The sequence below is a fragment of the Pogona vitticeps genome, chromosome 2 (genome assembly GCF_051106095.1).
Source record: "Pogona vitticeps strain Pit_001003342236 chromosome 2, PviZW2.1, whole genome shotgun sequence".
Lineage (NCBI taxonomy): Eukaryota > Metazoa > Chordata > Lepidosauria > Squamata > Agamidae > Pogona > Pogona vitticeps.
The window spans coordinates 145,150,116-145,176,113 of NC_135784.1; the positions used below are offsets into that span (position 1 = coordinate 145,150,116).

A 25,998-nucleotide genomic window follows, 5' to 3' on the forward strand; every position below is an offset into this window, starting at 1 on the left:
CACCGGAAGCGGGTGTTTGGGAGGAAGGAAGAGGCGGAGAGGGTGGGGGGAGAGAGAGAGGAGGTGGAAATTGTTTGGGACTCGGAATTGCGGGGCCTGCTTCCCTCACGGCTTTTGGCCCGAAAGGCCCGGCCCGGCCATGAGTTGCCGGGGAGCGCTGGCGAGCGAGCGAGGAGCGCGGCAGAGGTAAAGACCGGTCGTGAAAATGGAACGCGGCCGGGAGAAAAACCCCGGTGGCTCCCGGAGGGGGAGCGCGGACGTGGGGAGGGGTTGGCGGCCTTTGTTGACGGCGTTTGGGGTGGGGGGGAGGTGGCGGCGGCGGCCTCGGCCTTGGGGAAGGGCGGGAGGTGGGGAGCTTCTCGGCCAGGGCTTCTGGGAGCCCTGACTCGGCGGAGGGGCAGGCGTTCATTGTTACTGAGCAAAAAGGCAGGCGCGCTTGCTCAGGAGACGTGGGTCCGTCCTGGGCCCGGCCGCATCATAAGGCCGAGGGCAGCAGCCCAGCCACCACCAGCACCACCCACTCCCCCGCACGGCAAAGGTTCTCGGTCTATTTAATGAAGGAGCAACCTGGGTGCCGACCAGATACTTGTACTGTATAGCAGCTCCCATCAGCCGCAGCCTGCGTAGCTGGTGGGCAGGGATCATGGGAGCTGGAGTCAAGAACAAGTGAAGGGCGCCGGGTTGCCCGTCCTGGCGGGACCAAGCAGGTTAAATATGCATCCCCTCTACCCGTCATATCCTTTATCTCTTGCCTATAGTTCACTGGAGTCCTTCTGCTGTATTTTTTTTCCGTTTCTGCTCCGTTTTTTCTCAGTGCAGCTCAGGGTGGATTACGGATTATTCTTTCTCCTCCTCCCTTTTTATTTTTCACAGCAACCCTACAAGGTAGATAAAGCTGAGGTACAGTATTACAGCTGCCCCATATCGCCCTACTGAACTTCAGAGTTTAGCAGGACTTGAACTGGGGTTTTCCCCATGTGTTATGTCCACTATTTCAGTGATCCTTTATGCCCTTGTAAAACTGGTATTTTATTATCCCTGTTTTACAAGCAATTGGCTGGCTTTGAAAGGATAGTTGTTTGCTTAAAACACCCAGTGAATCTATAGCTGAGGTGAGGTTTGAAGTGGAAAGAGCGTTCTTTGGTCTTGTGCAGTTATGTGCGAAGTCCAGTTATGTTTGTTCTGTATGATTTTGTTTTTAAATTTTTATTTAAAATGTTTTTACTCTTTCTCTTTAAAAAGGACCCAGGGCAGCTTATATAAAATTTTAAAAAACACAATATTTTAAAGCTAAAAACGCTATGTATAAGAAAAGTGAAAGAATTAAACAAATGTGATATTAAAATGGTAAATTAAGTCATTAATAAAAACACTTAAATGTAACAAGGCATAACAATACATTTTAAAAATCCCTCTCAGACAGTCAGTCATTAAGGGAATGCCTGCTTGAAAAGTCTTTACCTGTGGAAGGAGAGCAAAGATAGGGCCAGCCTAGCTTCTCATGAGAGAGTGTTCCAGAGTCTGGGAGCAATGACAGAGAAGGCCCTCTCCCATGTCCCCAGCAAATGTGTCTGTGAAGATGGTGGGAAGGAGAGAGGGGCCTTCCCTGATGATCTTAACACTTGGGTAGGCTAATAAAAGAAGATACTTTGAATTGAGCCCAGAAATGGATCAATAGCCAGCAGAGCCACTGTAATGAGGGCTATATGATCCCTGTAACCAGCCTCAGTTACTAATCTGGCTGCAGCGCTTTGAACTCTGTGAAGTTTCCAAAGACACCAAACACGTTGCAAAGGGACAGACAGAATTCTAACTCCTGTTCTCTGAAGATGCCAGCCACAGAGACCAGTGAAAAGTTAGGAAGAAAAACCTCCAGAACATGGCCAAAAAGCCCCCAAAACCAACCTGTTTGGATTAAATTTCAGTTTATTCACTCTCAGCCATTTCATTACTGACACTGGACACTGATTTAGAACAGAAAGCTTTCTCAGATTTAGATGGAAAAGAGAAATAGAGTTGGATGTCACCCTATAACACAAAACCCCAAAACTCCAGACAGCCTCTCTGAGAGATTTCATGTAGATATTAAATAGCATGGAGACAAAACAGAGCCGTGAGGGATGCCAGTGGCCAGGGTGTTGAACAGGAAAACAGGAATCTTCCAATACCATCTTAGTTCTCTTCTCCAGGAAGGACCAGAGCCACTATAAAAAAATGCCTCAAAGTCCCATCCCAGAGAGAGAGCCCACAAGGATCCTATGGTCGATGGTATTGAAAGCTGCTGAAAGTTCCAGCAGAAACTACCATGTTTCCTCAAAAATAAGACAGGGTCTTATATTAATTTTTGCTCCAAAAATGCATTAGGGCTTATTTTCAGGAGATTTTTTCCCATATACTGTACAACAATCTACATTTATTCAAATACAATCATGTCATCTTCTTCTGGTTGCTGCACAATGGTGGAGGGTGGGGTTTCACTTAACTAGGGCTTATTTTGGAGGTAGGGCTTATATTACAAGCGTCCTGAAAAATCATACTAGGGCTTATTTTCAGGTTAGGTCTTATTTTTGGGGTAACGGACACACTCCCACTGTCCAGTTCTGGTGCAAGTCATCTACCAAGGCAGCCAAAGCAGTCTCCATCCCATAACAAGGCCTGAAGCCACATTGAAATGGATCCAATTAAATATCTTTTACATACAACTCATTGATGAAGGTCTCCTTTGCAGTGCTCTTTTTTTGTGTGTGCTTCATTGATCCCCAGGAAATGTCAGTGAGTGATTTGATTATAAAGTTTTCTGAAATCTATTACCGTATTTGCCGGCCTACAAGGCGACCGGCCGTATAAGATGACCCCCCCAACAGGAAGAGCCTGGGCGGGCGGAGGCAGGAGGAGGAGGAAGAGGGGAAACGGGGGGTGGCGGCCGAGCGCGCTGGCTCAGCAGCGGGAGGGCGAAGAAGAGGACAAGAGGCTGAGGGGGGGCGGCAGGAGGAGGAGGAAGAAGAAGAGGGGAAAATGGGTGGCGGGCGAGCAAGCGTGCTGGCTCAGCAGCGGGAGGGCGAAGAAGAGGGCAAGAGGCTGAGGGGGCGGCAGGAGGAGGAGGAAGAGGGGAAATGGGGGGTGGTGGGCGAGCGAGCCCAAATGAAGTGCACCCGGCGTACAAGACGATCCCCCCCACTTGGAGGCATATTTTTGGGCCCAAAAAGTCATCTTGTGCGCCGGCAAATACGGTATATGGCTTTGTTAACACTGGTGTATATTTGCAGAAAGCCAATGTAATAAAATTATTTATTTATTTATTTATTTTATTTCTATCCCGCCTATCTGGTCATACTAGACCACTCTAGGCGGCTTACAATTGGAGCAACAATAAAATTATTAAAAACATTACAAATAGACAAAAATGGAAATCAAAGAATATAAAAGAAAAATCATCAGGGATTATCTGTTGGGAAAGCCTGCCAATTAGAATGTGTTATGTTCATATATTTATCCCCCTGGCCTTTTGTCTCCAAGGTGACTTTGGAACATCTGCTTAAACCTGTTTCCCCAGAGTTTCACTGCATGGATTCATGCAGACCATGAAAATACTACGTAAAGCAAATTTGCTAAAAATGATAATACCTATATTCATTCAGAAATAAAACTCAATGACCCTTAAGAAATTTTTTGCTTGCCTCCAGCTCCAAATATTATTTTGTGCATTCCTGACTTGATGACGTATTTGGGTATATGAAAGAAATTCTGAAGTATAGTGGAAGGCTGTCAGTCGGAAAAATAAGTTTTCCCTTAATACCATCAGATGTCATTCAGTATATATTATTTTTAGAAAAGGCTGCTGCTTAGATAACTCTTGAGTGGGTTACATTTAGATCCTCAAACAGTCTTGGAGAAGTTCAGATACTAGAGAGATTCTCTAATTATAAGAGGTGATGAATCCTTAAAGGAATTTCCTTCCACTGCATCATATGATTATAGAAGTTGAGCAGTACAAAAAGAATTCTCCTGTTATGTAGGCAAAGCTGTGTTTTGATACTGATCTTTGCTGAACTTGATTTCTTGTTAGTAACAGGTCACTGTAGAAAAGTATAAGCATTGCAAAGCAGTTAGACTAGTTGTTAGTAATATACCTTATTTTTTGCTCCATAAGATGCACCTCTCCATAAGACGCACCAATTTTTTAGGAGAAGAAAACAGGGGAAAAATTAATGTTTTCTTCTCCTAAAAATTTGGTGAGCCTTATGGAGAGGTCCGTCTTATGGAACACACCCTAGTCCCCTCTGGCCCTATGGGGGATGGGGGGAGCTTCCAAAGGGTCCTAGGGTGTGTTCCAGGACCCTTTGGAGGCTCACCCTCCCCCCCCCCCCTATGGAGCCAGAGGCGGTGAAATCACCACCTTCATGGACTCTTCTGAAGATTCCCAAGCCTCAAAAGAATCCCAGAAGGTGGCAATTTCACCCACGCTGGCCCTGTGGGGGGAGCCTCCCAAGGGTTCTGGAAGGCAGACTTGGACCCTTGGGAGGCTCCCCCGTGAGGCCAGCGCGGGCAAAATCACCACATTCTGGGACTCTTTTGAGGCTTGGGAAGTTTCAGAAGAGTCGCTGAAGGTGGCAATTTCGCCCCCTCTGGCTCCATAGGGGGGCAGGGTGAGCCTCCAGAGGGTCCTGGAACACACCCTAGGGCCCTTTGGAGGCTTCCCCACCCTCACAGGGCCAGAGGGGGCTAGGGTGTGTTCCGCTGGGCCCATGGGGGCAGTGGGGGGAACATTACAAGTGTCCTGGAAGGCTTACTCGGACCCTTGTGACGCTGCCCCCCCCACGGGGCCAGCGCAGGCAAAATCGCCACCTTCCCTCCATAAGACGCACAGACTCCCCCCCCCCCCACTTTTGGGGGGAAGTGCCTCTTATGGAGCAAAAAAACATTAAAGTTATGGTAGCTAAGCAACTACTTTTATTCTGCTCTTTTTTTCTTTAGGAAGAGGAGGCGAAATGGCACAGAGGAGGATGGGCCCATCCCACAAACAAAACGGAACAGCCGAAATGCTGTTTTTCAGGATTCCTGGGATACAGAGGTAAGATGACTCAGATTCAGTGTTGACCTGATTTTGTGTTGTTTATCTGTACACGGTGAACTGTTCAATATAATATCTATGTGTAGATCTGGATCAAATATAATAGCATGTTATCAGTTCAGCCACTTTGTTTAATGTTCTACCTCTTTAATTGAAGCATTTTTATAAGGAAGGATGATCAGCTACAATTTCATTACACCAAGAGTAAAATCACTCTTGCTTTCAAAGTGCATTCATAAACCATGGTTATTTATACAAGACATTTAAATGCAAGCTGTGCATTTATCTTGTCTGAAATACTTGCATCCTGTTTTTACACCTCAGCGTCTCAGAGCTTACCATTGTCAGAACCACTTCTCCATAAAGAAATAGTGTCTTGGGCGAGGAGTCACTGTAAGCACAAACGACCGCCACTTTTATGCCTGAAACAGGTCCTTTTAGCCTCAGAAGTGCACAGTCCTTGCCCTGTGGACAAGCTCGACCTAAAATTAAAAGTTTTGCCTGCTTACAAGGCAATAAACCATTGACTGTGTGCTTCCTTAGACAGAACAGCAGACAGACTGGGTAGGACCTCTCTGTTACAGTAGCAATTAGTGGCCTTTGCACTCCACACTGGATTTAGGTGCAGTGCTGCTGTTCAAGAATTATATTTGTTTTATTAAGAAAATAAGATAACCTTGTTCCTTATCTTGGTGCAAGGCAGAGCAACTTGGAACACAATCCCATGAGAACATTCAGTAGTTTAAATCCAGACTACAGTATTCAGAAAACTTAACAGACTCCATCCTTGCATGACTACAAGTCCCATATGCCTTCTAATTCCTTACAACTGTGAAAGAAGATAATTAGCATCCCTTTGGCAGAATGAAGATATGGCTTTAGTTGTAATTAGGGTGGAGATCTTAGGTCTTTCTTATTACTCTGTCTGTAGCATGCAGACCAAAGGAGAAATAGTCTATCCTGCATTCTCCTTTTTCTTTCAGGCAGAACACTGAGTAGGTAGTTGAAGATAAATCTGTATTGCCTGTATATATCACCTTGTTGTACCTGCCAGAAATTTTCTAATTCTATTAGTGATTTTAATAGCTCCTAATTGTACATTTTAAAGGCTTCTTGCTGTGTTTGTTGTTACAGCACAGTGGTTCCCAACCTTGGATAACCCAGGTGTTCTTGGACTGCAACTCCCAGAAACCCCACCCAGCACAGCTGGTGATGAAAGCTTCTGTGAGTTGCAGTTCAAGAACACCTGGGTTAATCAAGGTTGGGAACCACCGTTATAGCAGTTAGAGGATGGGCAATTGCAGTCTTCCAGGTGATACTAGACAGTATCTTACATCAGGTATTGGTGAGCAATGAGGGGAATGTAGACAAAGAACACCTGGAGAATCACAATTTTTCATCCCATTACAGTTCAAAAGTGATTCAAAGGCAGAATACAGTGGTGCCTCGCATAGCGAACGCTTCGCTATGCGATGAAACCGCATAACGAACGGTCCCAGGCCATTGCTGGAGCGTTCGCTCAGCGATGGCCCCTATGGGCTTTTTTCGCTATGCGATGATCGCGCGGACACGATCAAAGCATAGCGAACAGCTGATCGGCGGTTCCAAAATGGCCACCGCTAAAACAAAATGGCGACCGCTGTTTTGCCTCGCTAACGAGGCATCCAAAATGGCCACCGCAATGGAGGAAACTCGCACAACGGTGAGTTTTAAGTCCATAGGAACGTATTAAATCAGTTTTAATATGTTCCTATGGGCTTTTTTGTTTCACTTAGCGATGGATTCGCTGAGCGAGGGTTAATCCGGAACGGATTAACCTCGCTAAGCGAGGCACCACTGTATTTCATGTTATTCTGGGTTATTTTTGTTCCATTTTGTTCACCCCATTGGAATGGCCCTTTGGCTAATGATAACTGATTTAAGACTCCGTAACCCATAGTTCCCAAAACAATTTATTGGAGTCTTAAAATACAGTTGTGTTCAAGAATTGCACCAGCAATAGAAATAATGTGGTGTCATGTAGTTCCAGGAATATTCAGGCAGCATTTTATGTCATCTTTTGGCCGTTGCCTAAACATCAGAGTCCACTTACAATTTCCATGTCAAGGGAGTGGAGCAGAACAGCTGGGACTGCCTCATAACGTATTTTTCCGTGTATAAAACAACACTTTGCTAAAATAATTAGAGGAAAAATTGAGGGCCATTTTATACACGGAGTCAGTTACATGCATGCTCCGGCGCCTCTTGCTGCCGCTGCTGCCTCACAACTTGTTCCCTCCAGTGGCCAAAGTAGCAGGAGGAAGCAGAGATGGAAGCAAAGGAGCATTCACATGTGCTCGGGCGGCTCTTGCTGCTGCCTCCCCCATCTGCCCGATCACCTCCAGTGGGAGTGATGAGCCTTGCCCCCTCCGGTGGCGAAGGCAGCAGGAGGCAGAGGCGGAGGAAAACAAGCTCTCATGTGCACTCAAGTGTCTCTTCTGCCAGATCACCTCCTCCAGCGATCATCTCCTTAGAGCAGAGGACAAGGCTGCGAGGTGAGCTGGAGGTGAGCCCCGGCAGTCCCACTGGAGGAGGTGATTCGGCGGACAGCGGCAGTAACAGAAAAGTTGCAGATGGCAGTAGGAAGGGTTGCCACTCTAAAAACCAGAATTTTCATTTAAAGTATTGAAAGCAAATCCTAGAGATTTTGTTAGAGCTTCTAAGAATTTCCAGCATTACATCATGTCGTTTGGGGGCGGGGGGTCCAGGCATAATTTCAGTATGATGGCTAGTAGACTGAGTACTAGGAAAGATAAACCAAAATAATATATAAGCTCGTGAAATACCCTAAAATTGAGGTCCCAAACTTAAGAACTGTTAGCTCCTATGTACAAAACGTTTTTTAACAAAAATATTATATTAATACATTGTTTCAATCTTTTTTCTTTTCCTCCCCACAACCCCTGAAAACACTTAAAATGTGTTATCTCCCGCAAGGTTGTACTAAGAAACTTGGCTATTTTTAGTTCGTTAGTGCCTCTCTGCAACACGGAAACATAGTTCTTACATCCTATTATATGTGCAGATGCAATGTACATTTTTGTGTTAACACTGCACAGGGCTGCATACTACAAGTGAACATTAGTTTAGAGGTACTTGAAACACTGCAATTAGTATCCAGTTTTCTGATGTTCTATTATGTAACCTAATGTGTGTAAAGCACATGATGATTTTTCAGAAATGTGATATACATCTGTGCCAGTTTGTAGCAGGAAAATCTAAAGGGCAGTTTATACAGCCAAAACTACAGTAAACCTTAATTTCTTTAGATGCATGAAGCAGGCTGAGAAAATAATAGGGATGAGAGTGTAGAGATGCACGGTCCAAGCTGTGATATACAGTTAATATTCTGTGGTGAAATAAAGCTTTCCTCCCCAAAGAGTGTGCTGTATGCAGATGACACCCATTATTTAACATCAGTTCTATAAGTGGTATCATTGGCTTTTGTTAGTAGAGTGGCACAAACATAATACTTGAAAGCTTTGAAGCTATGTTCTGGTCTTTCCCCACTTTTTTTACAATGTAGAATGGATTGCAGATGGGCAAAATTTGACATAGCAGCTGTAGATGAGCTGCCTTAGGTCTCTTATTTGGGAGGAAGGTAGCATAGAAATGAAACAAATCACCAGACTGAATTTTTGTTTTAGTTCAATTTTGAGAATGCTACTGAAAATTACCAGGTGTGCATAAGTTTAATAAAACTGAAATGCTATGACCTAGTCAAAGCTTTTGAGCGTATGTTGAGGTCAGTTTGACCATTCAGATGTGGCTTTTTTATGTATCCAAAATTTTAGCAGCAAAATATTGTTGGTTTCATGTGCTTATAGCTATTGACATAGCTGAATAGGCAATGTCCGAGTAACAGTAAACGGTTTGGGGGCCAGAAGGGAGAAAAATGACTGTTTGTGATGTATAGACAATATTGGATTAAAGCTCAAATGACCTATATTCTCCTCAATCTTTTGTTCTGTAGTCCTCCAGCAGTGAGAGTGGAAGCACCAGTAGTTGCTGCAGCAGCAGCAGCATAAGCAGCCCTGACAGAGCTAGTGGGCCAGAAACCAGCTTACACCAGATAATGCCTGGATCAAGTCCTGTGACACCTCCTCAGTCTTTCCATGAGCAGTCTGCACTATGCCAAGGTCCCTACTTCCACATCAACCAGATCCTGAAGGAGGCGCACTTCCATAGCTTACAGAGCAGGGGCCGTCCTCCAACATGATGAGCCGGGCAGTTCCCTGCCTTCTGTGAAGGGGGACAGCACTGTGTGATGAGATATTTCAACTTAAAAGTTTGTTAAAATTGCACAAAATGCCTGTTGCCTTTTCAGTCTGTATTTGGAATAACAGGTTAACAGGCAATTGTTTACTTGTGGTTTGCTGCACTATTGCAATGCAAAAGGGGCTTTGGAGCAATTTTTATAGGATTCTTTTTTGGGGGGTGGAAGGTGGATATCTTTGACATGTCACAATGGGTTTAAGAATCCACCTCTGTATTATAGGAGTGCATAATGAGTACAGTTTAACTTCTTAATCTGTTCATTAGTAACTGATGCTTTATGTAAGATCCCTTCAAACATTTGTGTTCAGTTTTATAAGTCTTTTTTAATTTCAATAAATAGTGGATATGTTTTTATGGTAAATTAACCTTTCCAGAGGCTGAATGTTCATGTGAATTAAAGCTGTTTGAAAATACTACTAGTGAGAATCTCTAGAATTGGAAAGGGTTTTATTGAAGTTATGAGTGTAAACCTTACTGTATTCAGTAGTCCATATATCGAATTGGATTGACTTTTTCTGAATACATACAAGCTATTTACATGTTCTGTTAAATTCATGGTCCCTAAACAGTGAGGTCTGTATCTTGAAATAATCACCCGGTACTAATTTGGTGCTTAAAACTAAACTTGGGATAATGGAACATGATCCCTGGAAGCTTTTTGTTTCTGAAGTGCCCCAAATATACTTGTTCACTTTTTATTAGATCATTTAGTCATGCTTGAGAGCCAGCCAAGTTTAAACAACGATGGTGCTGCTGTGTCTTCCTCCTCTGCTGCAAGTTGTCTGAACAGGGATCCAGGGCGGAATGCTTCATCTCCTCTCATAAAAGTTGGGGCTGGAGCCTATTAATTGTAACCAAAAAAAGTGTCAGCAAGTAGGTTCTCTCCTATGTTTGATTCTTTTTAATGATTGTTCTATGAGGTTAACTAGTAGATACTCAAAGCTAGAAGTCCACAAATGCACTGCCACTAGAAATAACCTGCATTAAATCAGAGTTGTCAATATTTCCCCGAGTTCTCTATGTTGTATAGAGAAAGCAGGGGAAATGGTGTTAGATCATGCTGGCCAGAAAAAAAAAGTCACACTTGAAAAGGATTTTTATGCATGAAAGCAGTCTAACCCTGGTGAGCTTTATAGACCAATGCTTCAAGAGTTTTCTCTAAAGCCTAGAATGCATAAACCACCTTCCATAAAAGGGGAAGCAACAGTAAATAAAAATGCTGGCTTCAAAGTCATGCAGAGTTAAATCACTTAAGTGGTGGTGGACTGCCCTTCACCTGCATTTTCTAAATAGAAGTTAGATTGACCATCTTCCAGGCATGCCTTTGATCTGGATTTCATGCGTGAACAGTGGATTGGACGTAATGACCCTTAAGATCCCTTTCAGCTCTACAGTTGATGCTTTTTTTTCATCTTCAGCAAAGACATTCAAAAGCTTTCCCTTTGAAATGTTTACTGGGTTGGGTGGTTTTACTCCACTATTACTGGGAGCCAGCACCTTACTCGTAACTAATGTACTTTTTATTATAAGCACACTGCACCACAGCCACAGAAAAAAAAATCTACTTCTCTACTTAAATTAAACTAATTGGTGGGTGAAAAATGGAATTCAGTGAGGCAGAGAAATTATATTTGTAAAAGCAGAACATGAGAAGCATACAGAAAGTACAGAGGCCACCAGCACACTAGTATAGTGCTTTTAAAAAGGCCGGAGAATTTCACATACATCGAAGGATGTCCTTTTTGTCTGTATTGTCCTTTGGCACCTTGCACGGAGCACTGGTTCCACAGCATCACAAAGTATAACCCATGCTACCGGTAGCTGCTAGGTATGTTGCTTTTCTAATAACTTGGTAGTTTGCAAGAAGCTACCAAGTTCTATGGGCCACAGAAAACACTGGTTTCAGAGCAACAGTTTCTACAAATGCAAAACTAAAAGAGAAGCCTACTCAAGGGGAAGCCACACAGTTCACTCATGCTTTAATACCCCAGCAAAGCTTTCTTCAATGGCTACTCGTCAGCATCGTGCTAGAATGAAGGGTACAAGATAGAATTAGCCAAGCACTCCTTCCTAGTAGCTTTAGAGATAAACTGAAACTAAACACACAGCTGTGAACCTGTGTTTGTACTAATATGCATGTTCCTAGTAATTTGTGTGAAAATCAACCTGATATTTATTAAGCTACTTCCTGTGGTTACTAGTTCACTCTTCATTCTACTATAAAAGGTTTTCATTCTACTGTAGAAGGTACTTCAAAACAGTACCTACAGGTACCTAATTTTAACAACCCCCCTTGGCTCACCAGGATTGTACAGCCCTTAAAAAATATTGTTCCAATAAATATTAAGACAAATTGAAAGGACCAACCTGAGCTGTATGTTCAGTACTTCGCAGAGATGATTTTGTCTTGCGAGAGCTTGACATACTGAGTGGCAAGAGTCCAAATCTTAAAAGGAAAACATAAGTGATAAGATGTTTAAATGCTTTGTTTCCACACTAATTCCTGCTGCCTATAGTTCAGCTCACTTACCTGATCTGACTAGATGTCAGAGGTAGGATGTTATGTTGTTCTTGAGAGGTCAGAGCACTGCTTCGGCTGCCGTACTGATTCTCTGCCCCTGTTAATAAGCCAAACAGGACCTAGAATGAAGAAAAGGGCAGCTGCCTTGCCTTAAGTGTAGAAGATTCAACCATGAAATATTCAGTCATATTAGATTAAAAAGCAGTACAGGAGTGAACATGAACACAAAATATGCTCTGATTTCAGGTTAACATAATAAGGTATATCACTTTGGCTTTCAAGTAATCACACAATATGAACTTCAGACACCAGGTTCCATATAGTCTAAGTTATGGCTGTTGAAAGATGCTGATTCTAATATGAACACTGCAAATAACAGAAAAATAATGCCCTGATTCATCAAAGCATGGTACACTCTCGTACTTACTATTCTTTCCCCCTTCATTCATTTTTAAATTGTGCTGGTTATACAAACTGGTTTAAACAGTGGTCCCCAATCTTTTGGGAACCACGGACTGGTTGGGTGGGTGGAGCGAGCTTGCAGAGGGGTGGGGAACCTGTGCGTTGGGGGAGTGCGTGCAGGGGGGCGGGAGATATCTCTCCACAACCCAGTCCTGCAATGGCCACAGACCAGTAATGGGCCGCGGACCGGGGGTTGGGGACCCCTGGTTTAGAAGACCCACAGTATCCAACCATACTCTGTAACACATTCTAGCTCAACAAGATCTTAACTTACAGAGGTTCGTTGCACCAGCCGATTGAGGTTGCTATTCAGGTGTGGAGTAAAGACATCCAGATCGAAGGGATCAATATAACTCTCCAAAAAGTCTGCCTGTTTCTCAATCCTGGAAAGAAAGAAAAAACTATCTTGTTTGTGATGTTCAAAACCAGGCAGTAATATGTCCAAACTTTGATTTTCCATTTAGAAGTGGTGAATGGTATCCAAAGCAGTATAAATTTTAAAAAAACCTAATAATGGAACTTAAGTGGACCCTCTACTTACGGAATTAATCTGTATTGGAATGGTGGCTGCAGGTCAAAAAGTCTGTAGGTCAAGTCTCCATTGACCTACAATGCACTGAAAACAGATTAATCCCGAAACTGGCCGTTTTTGTTTCATTTTTGTTCCATTTTGGTTTTTTTCTGGTCTGTAAGTCGATTCTCTGGCTGCAAGTCGAACCTAAATTTTGTGGTCAGAGTCTGTAACTCAAAAAGTCTAAGTCGAGGGTCCACTGTAATGGAGTGATGCACAAAAGAGAACCTTGAACTGAGCTAAGCAACTAATGGCCAGTTCCTTAATTCAGTTAGAAGTTTAGATATTTACGGTTTCTCTAGTCTCCAGTTACTATTAAATCAATTTTGTATTAGCCAAAAGTTTAGCTCGGGGAGTCAGATGTATTCTGCCATTTAAAAGAAGATGCACTGTTTTGTCTTCATGTGGCCCCTTTCTTAGATTACTGACACTTCCCATGTTTCTAGAACTGGCATCCACTTACAATCTCCTGAGACAGATGGGGCAAGCACAAGCTAATCAGTTATATAGCATGTGTGTGTCATTACTGTCAGGGCAATAGACATTTCTGTTAAATGGCTCTTATTAAAGAGACAACTATATACCTAACAGACATTTTACTATTCATGATTATTGCTGTTGCGAAGCAAGTCATCTTGAATGATCAATAACCCCTACCAACAATGGTATGGACTATTTCCAGCCAGGCTCACTTGCTTGTATCCCTATTCAAACTACACAATCTGATGGGCTGGTCTGTATCAGAATAGTATGCAATATCCACTAGTAGGGTTCAGTGTGGTTAACCCTTTGATTATATCCACTTTTACTCTGTAGTTGCAAAGAGGGCTGGCAAAACAAGCTGACATCATTAACAGCTAGGTGTGCACAACCAGCCCAGATGCTTGGATTATTTTTCTAATCTTGCCTGAAACTCATGGTTAAACTGCATGATGACATGATGCTGCAGGACAAGTGAAGCTCAAATAATTTTTGCATTTGGAATTACACTTCATCAATTGAACATAATCTGGGTACTGCACCTGGAGTCTTGCTTGTTTCTGCTGCTTTTCATATCTTCGCTCTTGGTTGTTAAGATTATATTCAGATACCGAAGATCATACAGAAGTTGCAAAGCTCTGTTCTGAGTGATTGGTAGCTTCCCTTCTTTCTGCAAGGAGGTAGAGAAAGAAAAATGCCTATGAACAGAGTTACTCCTATGTAAATGTCTGGTTTGCCAATCCTTCCCACATATTTAGGATGGGAGAAAGTTTTATTAAGACATTTTGATCTAGATCCGTGTGGGCAACTTGTGTTTCTCCAGACTGGACTGCCAATTCCCTTTCGTTCTAACCAACAGTGAGGGAAGATGAGGTTCGCAAGCCATATAGGTGGCTATGAGGTGCCTGCTATTCACCTAGATCTTGTGATTTGACTTAACACATTATTTATCTAATGGGCCATGGACATTTTATCATGAAATTATTTGTACTGGCTGAATATTTCTCAAAGGAACCTGAACAGAAGCTGGAGATGTCTATAGCCTCTCTAGTCTTAAGTTGCAAGCCCTGTCCTTTAAGTAGGTTGTGGGACAGGACCCTAATCCATACATTTGAGGAGGTCAGAAGGGAGATGTTTTTAATGGTCGCTGGTAGAACAGGATTCCCCCATGTTGTGGAACATCATATCCACATTCAAGTCAAAGTAAAGGGACTACTCCTTTAGATCTCTGTTCAACACAGAAGTTGGAGAGGGTGAGCTCAGGAATCTTAGGTTACCGTTCTAGGGATATAAGGGGAATGGCCAACATACAAGGCCCATTTATCCACCTTGATCCCTCAAATATTCAAACAAATGCCTCAACAAGGTTACACTAAGAATGAGATGTATTTCCCTGGCAAAATGAAAAAGGTTTATTAGGCTGCTGCTGTTTTGAATTTATTACAATGAAGTTAGCTGTTCAGTAGCAGTGTATCTTCTTTCTCATTAATGTAACTATGGTTAATTTAGTGAATTTATACAGCCTTCAGATGTAACTATGACCTCACTGGGAACCAGTTCTGTGTGAGCCTCCAATACAAACTCATGTAGCTCTGTCTAAATAGTATTAACAAACTGTTTTTCCCCATGGAGTTTTCACCCATTAAAAGTACAAATTAGGTGGAGAAAGGGGGACTTAGTCATGTAGTCATTTAGATCAGAGTGGGCAACTGGGAAATCGGGCCAGTTTTCTGTCTCTGAAACCATCTGGAGGCTGCGCAGACAACCAAAAATGCTCCCAACCCCCCTCCATAAATAGGAAGTGACTAGGCGGGAAAAAATACTGGATCCTTTCTGGAAGAAAGATGGGAGGGGAAAAAATTAAATAAATGGCAATATGTAAGACATCCACTTCCATTTTTTTAAATTTGCTTTTTGTGTTAAATGGTACAAAGGGCCCTTGTCACCTGTTTAAAATGTGAACTGTTACTCTCGGAAGCAAGACACACCCTTCTGCTGGTAAAAAGAGGGTGTTGGGAGCCCTGAGTAGGCACACTCACCAGCAATATGGATTCACCTCATGGAAACACATCTGCACCCTAAGATATACTCTTCTGATTACTAACATAGGATGCTACTGTCTTCTGAAGACAATGGGAGGTTGGAAAGTGCAGCAAGAGAGTTCCAGCTACATATTATTTTGCCCTGTTCGAAGATTAAAATAACCAGGGAACCACCTGAAAACAAAAGATGCCACCGTCTGGATGAGGCAAAAGTGGTCTGGGGTTGATAAGCACTTCGCTGTCAGACTGCCTTACACTGTCCTGACCTCCAAAGACAACTGGTGAGATACAAATTCAATAAAACAGTTCTGTGGATTGGCAGCCACTGTAAATCCATGAAAAGTAGTTCCAGCCACATACCTGGATCTGCATTCACACACATGCACTTTTTCAAAGAATTGGAAGCGACTTACTACATTTTGCAAGAAACACAATTTTAGGTTTGTCTAACCCTGTCACATCATTTTCCATCAGAGAATGAAGGCTTCATAATAGCAAGATTACACAAGCTTCTGTAGTCCTCAAACAATCTGGTCCAACAGTGTCGCTAATTCACAGAACTCAACCACACACCTTGTCATGTTTCCCGTCCGAGAGTTTTTCATAACCAGCTAGTACTTCAGTCATACAAGTCTTCAGCAGTTCTTGCAAGGTGACCTTGGGAAGGGTTTGGCCTCCAACTCGATTGACTTCTTGGCACAAACCGAAGAGGAGGAACTGGACGCACCAGGATGGCTGTGAAAAATGCCACAAAGCAACAGTAGGAAACATCACGTGTTGTATTAAGGAAGAGATCTGTTTATGTAGTCAGCCCCACACATCTCTTGGTAATGATACTGCGTATCATCTGTATAAAGAAGCTCTAATAATACTGATAATGCTGCATGTCCATATCTAACATACATCTCACGTTTCCCAGTCAAAATTTATACATTTCTAAGCTCCAACAATCCAACTTAGCATTAAATATACTAGAAAATTCTTAATTTGTACAAAGCTCACTTCAAAACCTATTTTAACAGGGACAGGAGGAAGGTCATTTGGAAATGAGTAAGGAGAATGACAAACAAAATACAGCTCCTATGTTCACAATCCACTTGGAGTTGGAGGCTGACACGGAATTTAACTACTGCCTTTTCTTCTTACTCAAGTCCAAATGGCCCTCAGACCACACTGTACCTTTCATGAAATTCTGCATTCTCAACCATACTATTGGTGAAACCTGGGCCCAAGGCTCACCAATGCAGCTGGTCTGTTTTGGATGTCAGCTTCCACTTTCTTACACACAGACTGACGGTATTACACAGCAGCGCTGCGGTATCTGCTGGGGATTGGTCCCAAGCCCGTCGCACCCCACAACTGTCAAAAAACCCAGGTATAGAAATGCTATATATAGCATAGTCTGTTTCCCTCTAGTAGCCAATTCTGCTAGTACACCTTGGAAACAAACATTTCTGGGAGGCTTTCTTTAATATTTACAGGCAGTGGATGAGTGAAACCATGGGTACTGATCACGCAGACCTACTGTACAGAGTGATCATTGTTCATAACAAGTAAGCTTGCATTACTGGAGTCCACATTTCTCCTTCCATCTCACCTGGACAGGTAGCCGTATCTTTGACTTCACACTGCTTCCAGTCTCAGATTCTTCTTCAATTTCAATTTCCTCCCAGTTAGTGGCTGTTGCTAGAATGGACCCAGCTTCATCCTTCAGCAATGACTGTGTGAAATTATGAACGAGGACCTAGGTTTCGATACAGAGAAGAACAGGACAATGGCACAATTGATCTTGTGATTCAACCCTAAGAAGTTGTCCTGGCATAGCCATCATTGTAAACCACACTACTATTTAGGTGTGACATATATAAAAAACTAACATTTGCTATAGACATCATGGCCTGCTTATTACTGCCCAGAGTAGACCTTTGGTCTAGATGGGCGGGATAGAAATCCAATAAATAAATACACATTATTTAATTTTAATAGAATGAGTTTTTCAATTAAAAACAAAGCAAAAAAAAAATCACTATCAAACAATTTGCTCACAGGGACTCAAATACAGATACAGGAGAAAGGATAGAGGCGTTGGGTGCAATCAACCCCAACTTTCTTGTTTGTATTCCAGCAGTTGCCCTAGAGAGAGCAAGTGGAAACAGTAATGTATCCTCAACGCCTCCCTGCGGACCTTCTACACATTCTTCTGCCCTACTACAAATTGCAGGACATTTCAAGTATATAAGCAGAAGATTCTCGGACACAAAGGAGGATTTGTGCTTCTTGTACTGATGGGCGGCACCTTCAGCTGAATATAGCAAATGGTTCAGGCAAGCCATAACAGGAAGGGGGTCTCTCCACTCCACATTCCAAAATAAATAAATGACACTCACTTTAGCAACAGCTGTGCTCCAAATCCGATAGGCAGCCAGGCTCTCCTGCAGCAGCTGTTCTTTTAATTCTTGCCATTTAGCCTTGACAGGGTTCTTCTCCTGAATTTTCCCTTTCCCCACTTTTTTCAAAGACCAAGGCTCTCTTGTCACATTCTCTAGACAACCTGATTTTCCCAGTATGCACTGCTTCAAGTGTGGGCACAACTCCCCCAGTGACCTGCAGAGCCGTGCCATGAAGAGAACAGTATTGATTTTGGGGTTGTGCAAAGCATCCGTGCATCCTTGGAGCACATCCTGAGCACGCTGCAGTTCCTCTCCAACACAGACTAGCACACAGTTCACACAACGGATGCAGTGGCTGCGCAAAAGCTCCTCTACTGTGCCAGCATCAGCAAATCTATCAAAGGCAGAGTTCCTGAAGTGGGCAGGGGTACTGTCCTTAGCTAAAGATGAGTCTGAAGGTAAGTAGGATAGAAGATCATCCAACTTAGCCTTTAACTTTGAATCCAGAGCAGCACAGAAACTTTGAACCCCTGGGCTGTGGGCCTGAGCCTTCATGGAAAGCCCACTCTTGGTGAACTGACTGCGGTTTGCCACACTGATCCAGGCAGCGTCAGGCAGCAAGTCATTAGGATTCTCTGACCATAAGAAAGAAGCCATATTATGTTCAAACAAAATGTTCTTATTATGGGCAGAGGGGTCAAATTTTGCTTCCAGCTCCTGTATGGCCAGAACAAGTAGCTCTCTGGAGCTGCTGGAGATGTCATCAAATCCTTCCTTTGTCAAAGTCTGAAAAAAACATGAAAAAAGGAGATATATATAGAGAGAGAGAGAAAGAAAGAAAGAAAAAAAAACAAACACACAAAGAAAACAGTACCAAACAAAAGCATGCAGATGATTTTAAGATCTAGATTGGTAAGATATAGATAGGCATAGCTATCTTATAACTTTCTAGTTGTGAAAAACTAAAGGATGATTGCAATGTCAATTAATGGAAAATGTCTCTTGCTACTACATCTACAACTAATAACATTTCCACCTCTGAGGAACAGGTAATGAGGCAAATCTGAATATAAAGTGTGATAAAGGATGAAAAAAAACTGTTTACCCAGAATGACAAGGGAAACAATGAGGAAACAGAGAAAGGAGGAGCTGGTTTTGCTTTGAATGGCCTCACGTTCTGCTGTTCATAATTAGAATTAAATGACAGACATCTTATGATCAAAGCTCTGTTTGAATAGTGATTAAACATGCATGAAACCAGAGAAGAAAATTTCTCAACGTATCCCCAACCACTATGTTATGAGCCCACTTGGGAAGAGCTACTGTCTAAACTCATTTCTATTGCACATAATATTTTCTGGCTGAACCTGTTAGCCTTACAACTATTTAGCCAACCTCTGTCAATATGTTACCTGCAATCTGTCCAAGAAGAGCTGCTGTAAAAGATCGTCCCAGAAAGAGATGGGCTTGTCAAGCAACCGGCCGCATATCATCTCCCAATTCTGACTTATCGACTCACTGGTGAGCAGCTCCCACACGGCATCACGGATCCCAGCCAGCCCTTTAAGGCTCTTCACATACACTAGCAGGTTTGTGATGCCAGACCTAATATCTTCCTTGCACCTGAAAGAAATGCTGGTAGGTGAATGGGTGGCAGCTGCGTAATTCAAGCTAGGTCTCACAATTGAATCAGTAGTGGTTGCACTGCTAGATGACTTTTGCTAGCAGAGTAAGACAGGAACAATCCTGCTTCTTTTACTGTACCTCCCAGTGGTTGCTGATACCAGTGATCACAGTACTTTCTTTGACAAGCTCTGTCTGTTGGGAACTGGACTCCAATCTTTGTTTTACAATGGTTCCAATCCATGTTACAGGATCATTTCAAGCGAATGGGATTGGTAACTATACCTCAGTTCCATAGTGGTTGGGCTGGAGGCATCTCTGTGGTCCCTAATACTAGTTAACATCTAGATGGGAGTGCTCATTAAAATATCTGGAGTATAGTGCCATCAAGTAGACTACGTGCCAGTTAGTTTCTGAACCAAGTTTTGGTTTCAAACAATAAGGCTTGAATAATTTAGGACAAGGATACCGAAACAAGCATCTTTTTCTTTCCTCTTCTACTACATCATTCTTAACTGGTTGAGAGGGACTGCCCAACTGTTCCTTCTCTGTTGTAAAATTCTCCTTGTGGGAACAGCCTTCCTCACAAACACTGACAGGAACAGACATTATTGATTTATGACACTTTTTACAAACATGTGTGTGCGCCCATCTCTTTATCTGTTCCATTCCACTAGATATCTAAAGTTCAGGATCATGGCTGACTTGTTTCATTTTCAAACTATTGCATAGTCTAGGATGCTTCTCCTCTTGTATGTTGACTAGATGTTTTATAAAAATTAATACAGAAATGCTAAATGAAAAAGTCATTCAAACTTAGTTTAATCATATCTTGTAGCCAAAGAAAATTAGGATATAATGGCCTAATTCCAACTGCTAGTCCCAATTAGAGTCGATTCAAAATCTGCTCTAACAGATTTATATAGCTTCTGACATTCAACAACTGATTCATTCTACTTTAGCTGCAACTAACATCTAGATTTGGGCCACATGTAGATCTATCTGTCCACTGGAACAGACCACAATATATGACAACCTCAAGATATCTGGAAATAGCACTATTTATGATATTTATTTATTTATTTATTTATTTAATTTATATGCCGCCCACTCTACCCAAAGGTCTCTGGGCGGCTTATGGTTGACACAGGACCAGACTCAAAATAGTTCAGATGTTAGAAAACACATATATCCATTTCTGCAATCTGCTTCTTTTTCCATATCTCATTCAATTTGCAAATTCAAAAGGTCATTCATAACAACCACAACAATAATAACCCAGTGAGAGATACAAGATTATGAGATACCATGTGGTCACTGGGTCATGAAGGCATCTTCCTCCACCCACGTATGCTCCTTACAAACTCACATGTTGATCCATTGCTGAAGTGTATCTTTCAGGTAATCCTGGCTAATGGGATGGGCCAAAGTTCTGAGTGTTGGCTGGAATTCTGTGACGGAAGACGGCAGGTATTTGAATGAGCTGCTCAGCCTGGTTTCTTCATTCAAAACTGTGATGCCTTTACCTTAGAGAATTGTGTAGTTAAGGAGAGGAATCAGATCACTAAAAATCAAATTAGGTCCTAAACAGAGAAGACATGCTGATTGGCAAAGACCTGTCCAGCCCTGTTGTTCACCTGCTGGGTGAGGGTTTGTGATGGTCTCCAGTGTTGAGAACAGCAATCCACAGGGAAGGGACAGGTCTGCAGGTGTTCCCTCCGGTGGGGTATAGAAGAGAGCATGAGCTTGATATAAAGTTGTGGCAAGAAGATCCATCAAGGAGCAAATTTGTACTTTAATGCCAGCATCTGTTGATTTTTGTAAAAAAAAAAAATTAGCCAGTGAACAATAGCAACCATATATATATCTTATTTAATCAACTGAGGACACTTGCCTTCAAAGGCAAGTGCCCTCCCAGGAACAAATGTGTTCACAGACCAGTGAGGAAGAACATTTTACAATTAATATACTTCCACCCCCCTCAACATTCAAGTGTTGGCAGCATGGGGAATGCTAGATAAGGCACATGATTAAGAAAATGTGCTTTACGACAATGCTGTACAAAATGAACCTACAACTCTGTATCGCAATGTCCGCCAGTAAACATCTAGATTTACCCAATTACTTAGGATTTCTAGCCATGATAACTGGAAGTGCCTTACTTCAGAATGAGAAATACATGTGCATCATTATGGTTATGAAACAGAATCGTCTCTGCAACACATATGTAAAGTAAGTTGTTGCTTAAAACCCTCCACCTGCCTCTGTTTTAGTAAAGGAACATTGGCATCTCCAATGCTAATATGCTTGCAATTTATTCAATGTGGAAGAAAACCTGCAAAATGGGCCAAAACGATATTAGCTTAGTTTCTGTGGAAAATAAGTTTTGGAGAAAGAGAAAGAGTGCACAGCGTTTGCATCATAGCTGCACTAACCATGATGAGGCTGATTCAGGAGCTGCTGAACGGCAGATTTCCTGGCCAACAGGAAGTCTGCAAGAGCCTGGCGTGGAGAACTGTCCTCAAGAAGCATGGCTGAGCACAAGGCCTCTGCTACTGCTTGGTCCAAAACAGTCTGGCATTTCAGTAGTGATTTGCTCTCCTGTAGGATAGTGGATCTAATTGAGGAAAAATGAAGTGTTGTACAATACTCAGCAGAGGGTCGACTTTAAACTTCAAAGCAAAAGTCAGAAAGAATAATGGACAGCCTGAATAACAATTTCAGAAGTCCTACATTCAATAAATGTTACCCTGAAAGCCAAGTTAGCCCTTTGGTCCATAAGAAAAGTTTCATACTGCACATCAAGAAAATAACTTCATTAGCTATGGTAGGTCCAAACCTTCATCAAATATCCTCAAAAGGCTTTTTCCTCAAACCTTGCTGTCAAGCCAGGTACTGTCTAAAGAGGCTGGAAGAGGAGCTGGCTGTGGGTTGAAGCAAGGAAGGCAGCTCTCCATAACCTGGTGTTGTTCTGATGTGCTGGACTACACTTGGAATCAGGAGAGGTTCAATCTAACACAACTGGAAGGTGTCAAGTTGAAGAAGGCTGCCATAAGTTCTTTCTCAATACTATTTTAAATTGTTTGAAATCATGTTTATACATTAGTTTTAATTTGTAAAGACCAGAATCCTACCGGTGTACCCTTAAGATTTTAGCACCTCACTTGAAGAATAACATTTCATAAAAATGGGATTGACACTGATATTCTTTTTAACCAAAAGTCATTAATATATCCTACTGCATCTTCCATACCCTCTTTTTAAGTACTTTCTATGACTGTTCTCTACTTCTTTTACTGTACTGTATTGTTACAGGAATATTGCTGGTTATTCTTATCAAGCTGCTCTAATAATCAACATGAGAGTAATTAAAATGTTTTCATAAATAAATAAGTACTGTATGTACATAATATTAGATTGTCCAAAAGAAACAAAAAGGAAAGGAAAGTTGGCCAGAAATATTTCTCTGAAATGCTCAAATCCAACAGCAGGGGGAGTTAATTTGTCTGATTATAGTAACAGTATGCTTAAGGACAAGGAAATGCCCAAGATAAAAAGCCTTAACCAGGATGTGGAGAAGTGCATGCAGAGGATCAATCAGTCTCTGTGTAGAGGCAATGATCTGCTCTGTACAGGGTGGGAAAGGAAAACAAACTAGAAGGACAGTGCTGGGCTTTTCCACTGGGGAAAATGTCATCTGTTTGCCACCAGTTTACTCCTCTTGCTACACCAGGGCAACTGTTTTTGACATCCCTAAGAAACCTACCCAATTATCAACATGTTTCCCCAAGCCTTTAGTCTGGAAAGCAAAAGGTGGGACGGAACAAGTCCCAACTTCTTTTAGTCACCTATTAGCAAACAGTTGTAATGCTGCTTAATTTCTTGAGCTCTGCTTCCTTATATGCAAAATTGCAACAGTTATAGTTTAACTGTCAATTAGAAGGTGTAAATTACATAATTAAACTATGGGAAAACATTGGGACTATGTCAAAGAGCACAGAACTGCACTCCTGGTTGAAAGGTGCAAACTCATCATTGCTGGTTCTTCAACTTATTTATTTAGCATTTGTCCAAAATTCTTCCCAGTGCTGAATAGGAACTTGAAAGATTAAGTTCTCATAATACTGTGGGAGTTAGCAGATTCAAAGTCCCTCGACTTCACTTCCTTCCTTCCTTTCTAACTGCTTAAGTGTTCCAACTGCAGTCCCATCTTTATCTACCATAATTAAGATGAACACATTACCATTTCCAAACCCAAGCTTTTGGGTCAGAAGGAAGACTTGCTTGTTAACAACAGGCAGGAGAGCAGTAAGAAGAAAGAGCGAGAGAGAGAGCATCAATGGGCTGCTTACCGAAAATGGGTGGCTGCTGCCACTTGCCGTGCAAGGATTGGGAAACGTGCCAGAATTGGACTGTAGCGAGTACCAGAAGTATCCAACTGCAGAAGGCCATGGAGGTGGCAGCACAGCAGGTACAACTGTGCAGCGTACAGATACTGAGAGGATTCCATAGCGCTCCATATTTTCTCAGGAATCTGCAGCAGCAGCTGAATCTGCGCTGCCAAGCAGTAGAACCTCTCCTGCGACTGGAGAAACATGTGCAACTCATGAAAACCTCAAGTGCAAATACCACCTGAACGAGACTTTAAAGCATTTGAGACTATTAATGGTTTGCAGCATGCATCTGTGATTCTGCCCATGCTCCTGAAGCTATGCTGTACTGTCCGAAACCATAAAAACACACCCATCTAATTTTCCCCACCATTACCTATCAAAGAAAGAAAGAAAGAAAGAACAAAAGAAAGAAAGAACGAAAGAAAGAAAGAAAGAAAGAAAGAAAGAAAGAAAGAAAAGAAAACCTCTCAAGGGCTGTATTGTTTAATTAGGATGAAGAACAGCTACTTATAAGACTGGCAGGGACATCACCATCACCTAGCAGAAATTGGCTCTCTTTATTTACACTCTTCTGCTGGGAAGCTGATAAGGAATATCCATGGAAAAGCCGACCAGGCTAAACCTCACTTTTTTAGCTGCAACAATGCAAGAGCATCCTTTCCTCCCCACTCGTAATATTTCAGCACACCTGACGATTGGTGGCTTTTTCTACTTCTTGAATACATTTTAATGGACAGGAAGCCTCTAATAAAGTCTAGTGATCAACTAGGCGGGGGGGGGGGTAGATATTTTGGAGCCGATGTAATTGCTCCAAAACATACCCCTCAGTCCCCACCAACAGAAAAGCTCACACACTCGAGAAACCTCTCCCAAAGGAATACAGTAACTATACTGCTGTAATTTGCTAAAGCAAAAACCAAGGACACCAGCAGGATCTCCCCCTTGTTTTCGTTCCCAACTCCCTTCCTCGCCCCTCCTTTATCTCGCTGAGGAGCGGAGGCGAGAAACCGGTGCTCAGGAAAGAGGGGCAGGTGTGAATTCAACAGGTGAAGCGCTTCCCCTGCAGCCAGAAGGGAAAGGGGAAGCAGCAGCGGGGAGGGAAACCCCGCTCGAGGGTGGCCGGAGGCAGAACCAGTTGGCCGGAGGACGACCCGACCCCTCCAGCGGGTGGCAGGGAAGCGCGTCCCCCCCCGTCCCCTCCTGGGCTCCCACCTCGGGCGCCGGCCTGCCCACGGCGCGTTGGGCCGGAGGGTGAGCGGGAGCCCCGGAGCGACCCCGGGCCCGGCGCTGCTGCAGGTCCTGCACTGCCTCCAGGAGGTGCTGGGCGCTGAGGCGCATCTCGGCGATGGTGTCGGCCGCCTCGATGAGGTCCCGGTAGCGCTCGCCCACCATCTGCCGCAGCTCCTCCCGCTTCCCCTCGATGCCCGCCCGCAGCTGCCGCTCCACGGCTCTCAGCTCCGCCGTCGTGTAGGTCTCGAAGAGCGCCTCGGCAGCTCCCGGGCCGCCCCGCTTCAGGGCGTCCAGCGCCGCCGCCTCAGCGCCCGCCATCGCGGCCGCCTCTCACCCCTCACGGCGGCCGCCCGGAACTGGCCCCCTTTGCCCTGCCTTTGACGTGTCGCGTCCGCCATCTTTGAGGAGGGCAGCGGCTTCCCCCTGACGAGGCGAAGCTATGTTCCTTCGCTCTCGGCGCCATATTTGCTGAAGGCGAAGAGAGGCCGGGCCTCTTGCTGTCTCCCTTTGGGAAAGGAGGAAAGGGGACGTTTCCACTCTTTTCTGCTGCTGCTTATTACGATTAGCAACTAGCCCGTGGCCTCGGTTTAGCTAGGGCTGAAATCTTGGTACTCATTCAGCTCACCCAAGGAGTACAATTTCCAGAATCCCCCAGCCAGCTTGGCTCCTGATGAATGAAACATTAGTGAAAATTAAACATCAAAGAAAATTAAAGCGTTAATTGAAAATAATGTGATTTTCTGAATTCCTTGAAATCTGTAGAATGATATGTCTGCAAACACCTTGTAGTGAAAATCCACCCACTTGATGATAGTTCCACTTAGGTAAAGGTTCCCCTTGACAATTTGTCCAGTCATGTCCCACTCTAGGGGGTGGTGCTCATCTCCGTTTCCTACC

The 25,998-nt window shown here is 43.2% G+C and overlaps 2 protein-coding genes and 1 long non-coding RNA gene across 4 annotated transcripts in view; 1 reads left to right on the top strand and 2 right to left on the bottom strand.

Annotated features, from left to right (window-relative positions):
- The window catches only part of LOC144586305 (uncharacterized), a 36,914-nt gene extending 32,757 nt beyond the window's left edge, over positions 1 to 4,157 (bottom strand). The window contains exon 1 of the long non-coding RNA XR_013541065.1: positions 3,321 to 4,157. This is a non-coding gene — a long non-coding RNA (uncharacterized LOC144586305). The remainder of the gene's footprint in view (positions 1 to 3,320) is intronic.
- Positions 4 to 9,801, top strand: VCF1 (VCP nuclear cofactor family member 1). The gene is made up of 3 exons (XM_020806734.3): positions 4 to 186; positions 4,975 to 5,071; positions 9,084 to 9,801. The coding sequence occupies exons 1-3, from the start codon at positions 140 to 142 to the stop codon at positions 9,327 to 9,329; spliced, it is 390 nt and encodes a 129-aa protein (XP_020662393.1). The 5' UTR covers positions 4 to 139; the 3' UTR covers positions 9,330 to 9,801.
- Positions 9,802 to 9,818: 17 nt separating this feature from the next.
- COG1 (component of oligomeric golgi complex 1) lies at positions 9,819 to 25,508 on the bottom strand. 2 transcript variants are annotated; one of them, XR_012083870.2, is made up of 14 exons: positions 25,084 to 25,508; positions 23,830 to 24,062; positions 21,913 to 22,094; positions 21,115 to 21,285; positions 20,847 to 21,003; positions 19,267 to 19,477; positions 17,852 to 18,640; positions 17,062 to 17,208; positions 16,038 to 16,199; positions 13,965 to 14,092; positions 12,646 to 12,754; positions 11,919 to 12,006; positions 11,756 to 11,834; positions 9,819 to 10,229 (listed from the first exon to the last, which is right to left on the bottom strand). XR_012083870.2 is itself a non-coding variant. In XM_020806721.3 (14 exons), the coding sequence occupies exons 1-14, from the start codon at positions 25,417 to 25,419 to the stop codon at positions 10,092 to 10,094; spliced, it is 2,952 nt and encodes a 983-aa protein (XP_020662380.3). In that variant the 5' UTR covers positions 25,420 to 25,496; the 3' UTR covers positions 9,819 to 10,091. The 2 variants fall into 2 exon arrangements, 1 of the variants encoding a protein (XP_020662380.3); XM_020806721.3 differs by having other exon boundaries at positions 11,919 to 12,028; positions 25,084 to 25,496.
- Between the last annotated feature and the right edge of the window lie 490 nt (positions 25,509 to 25,998).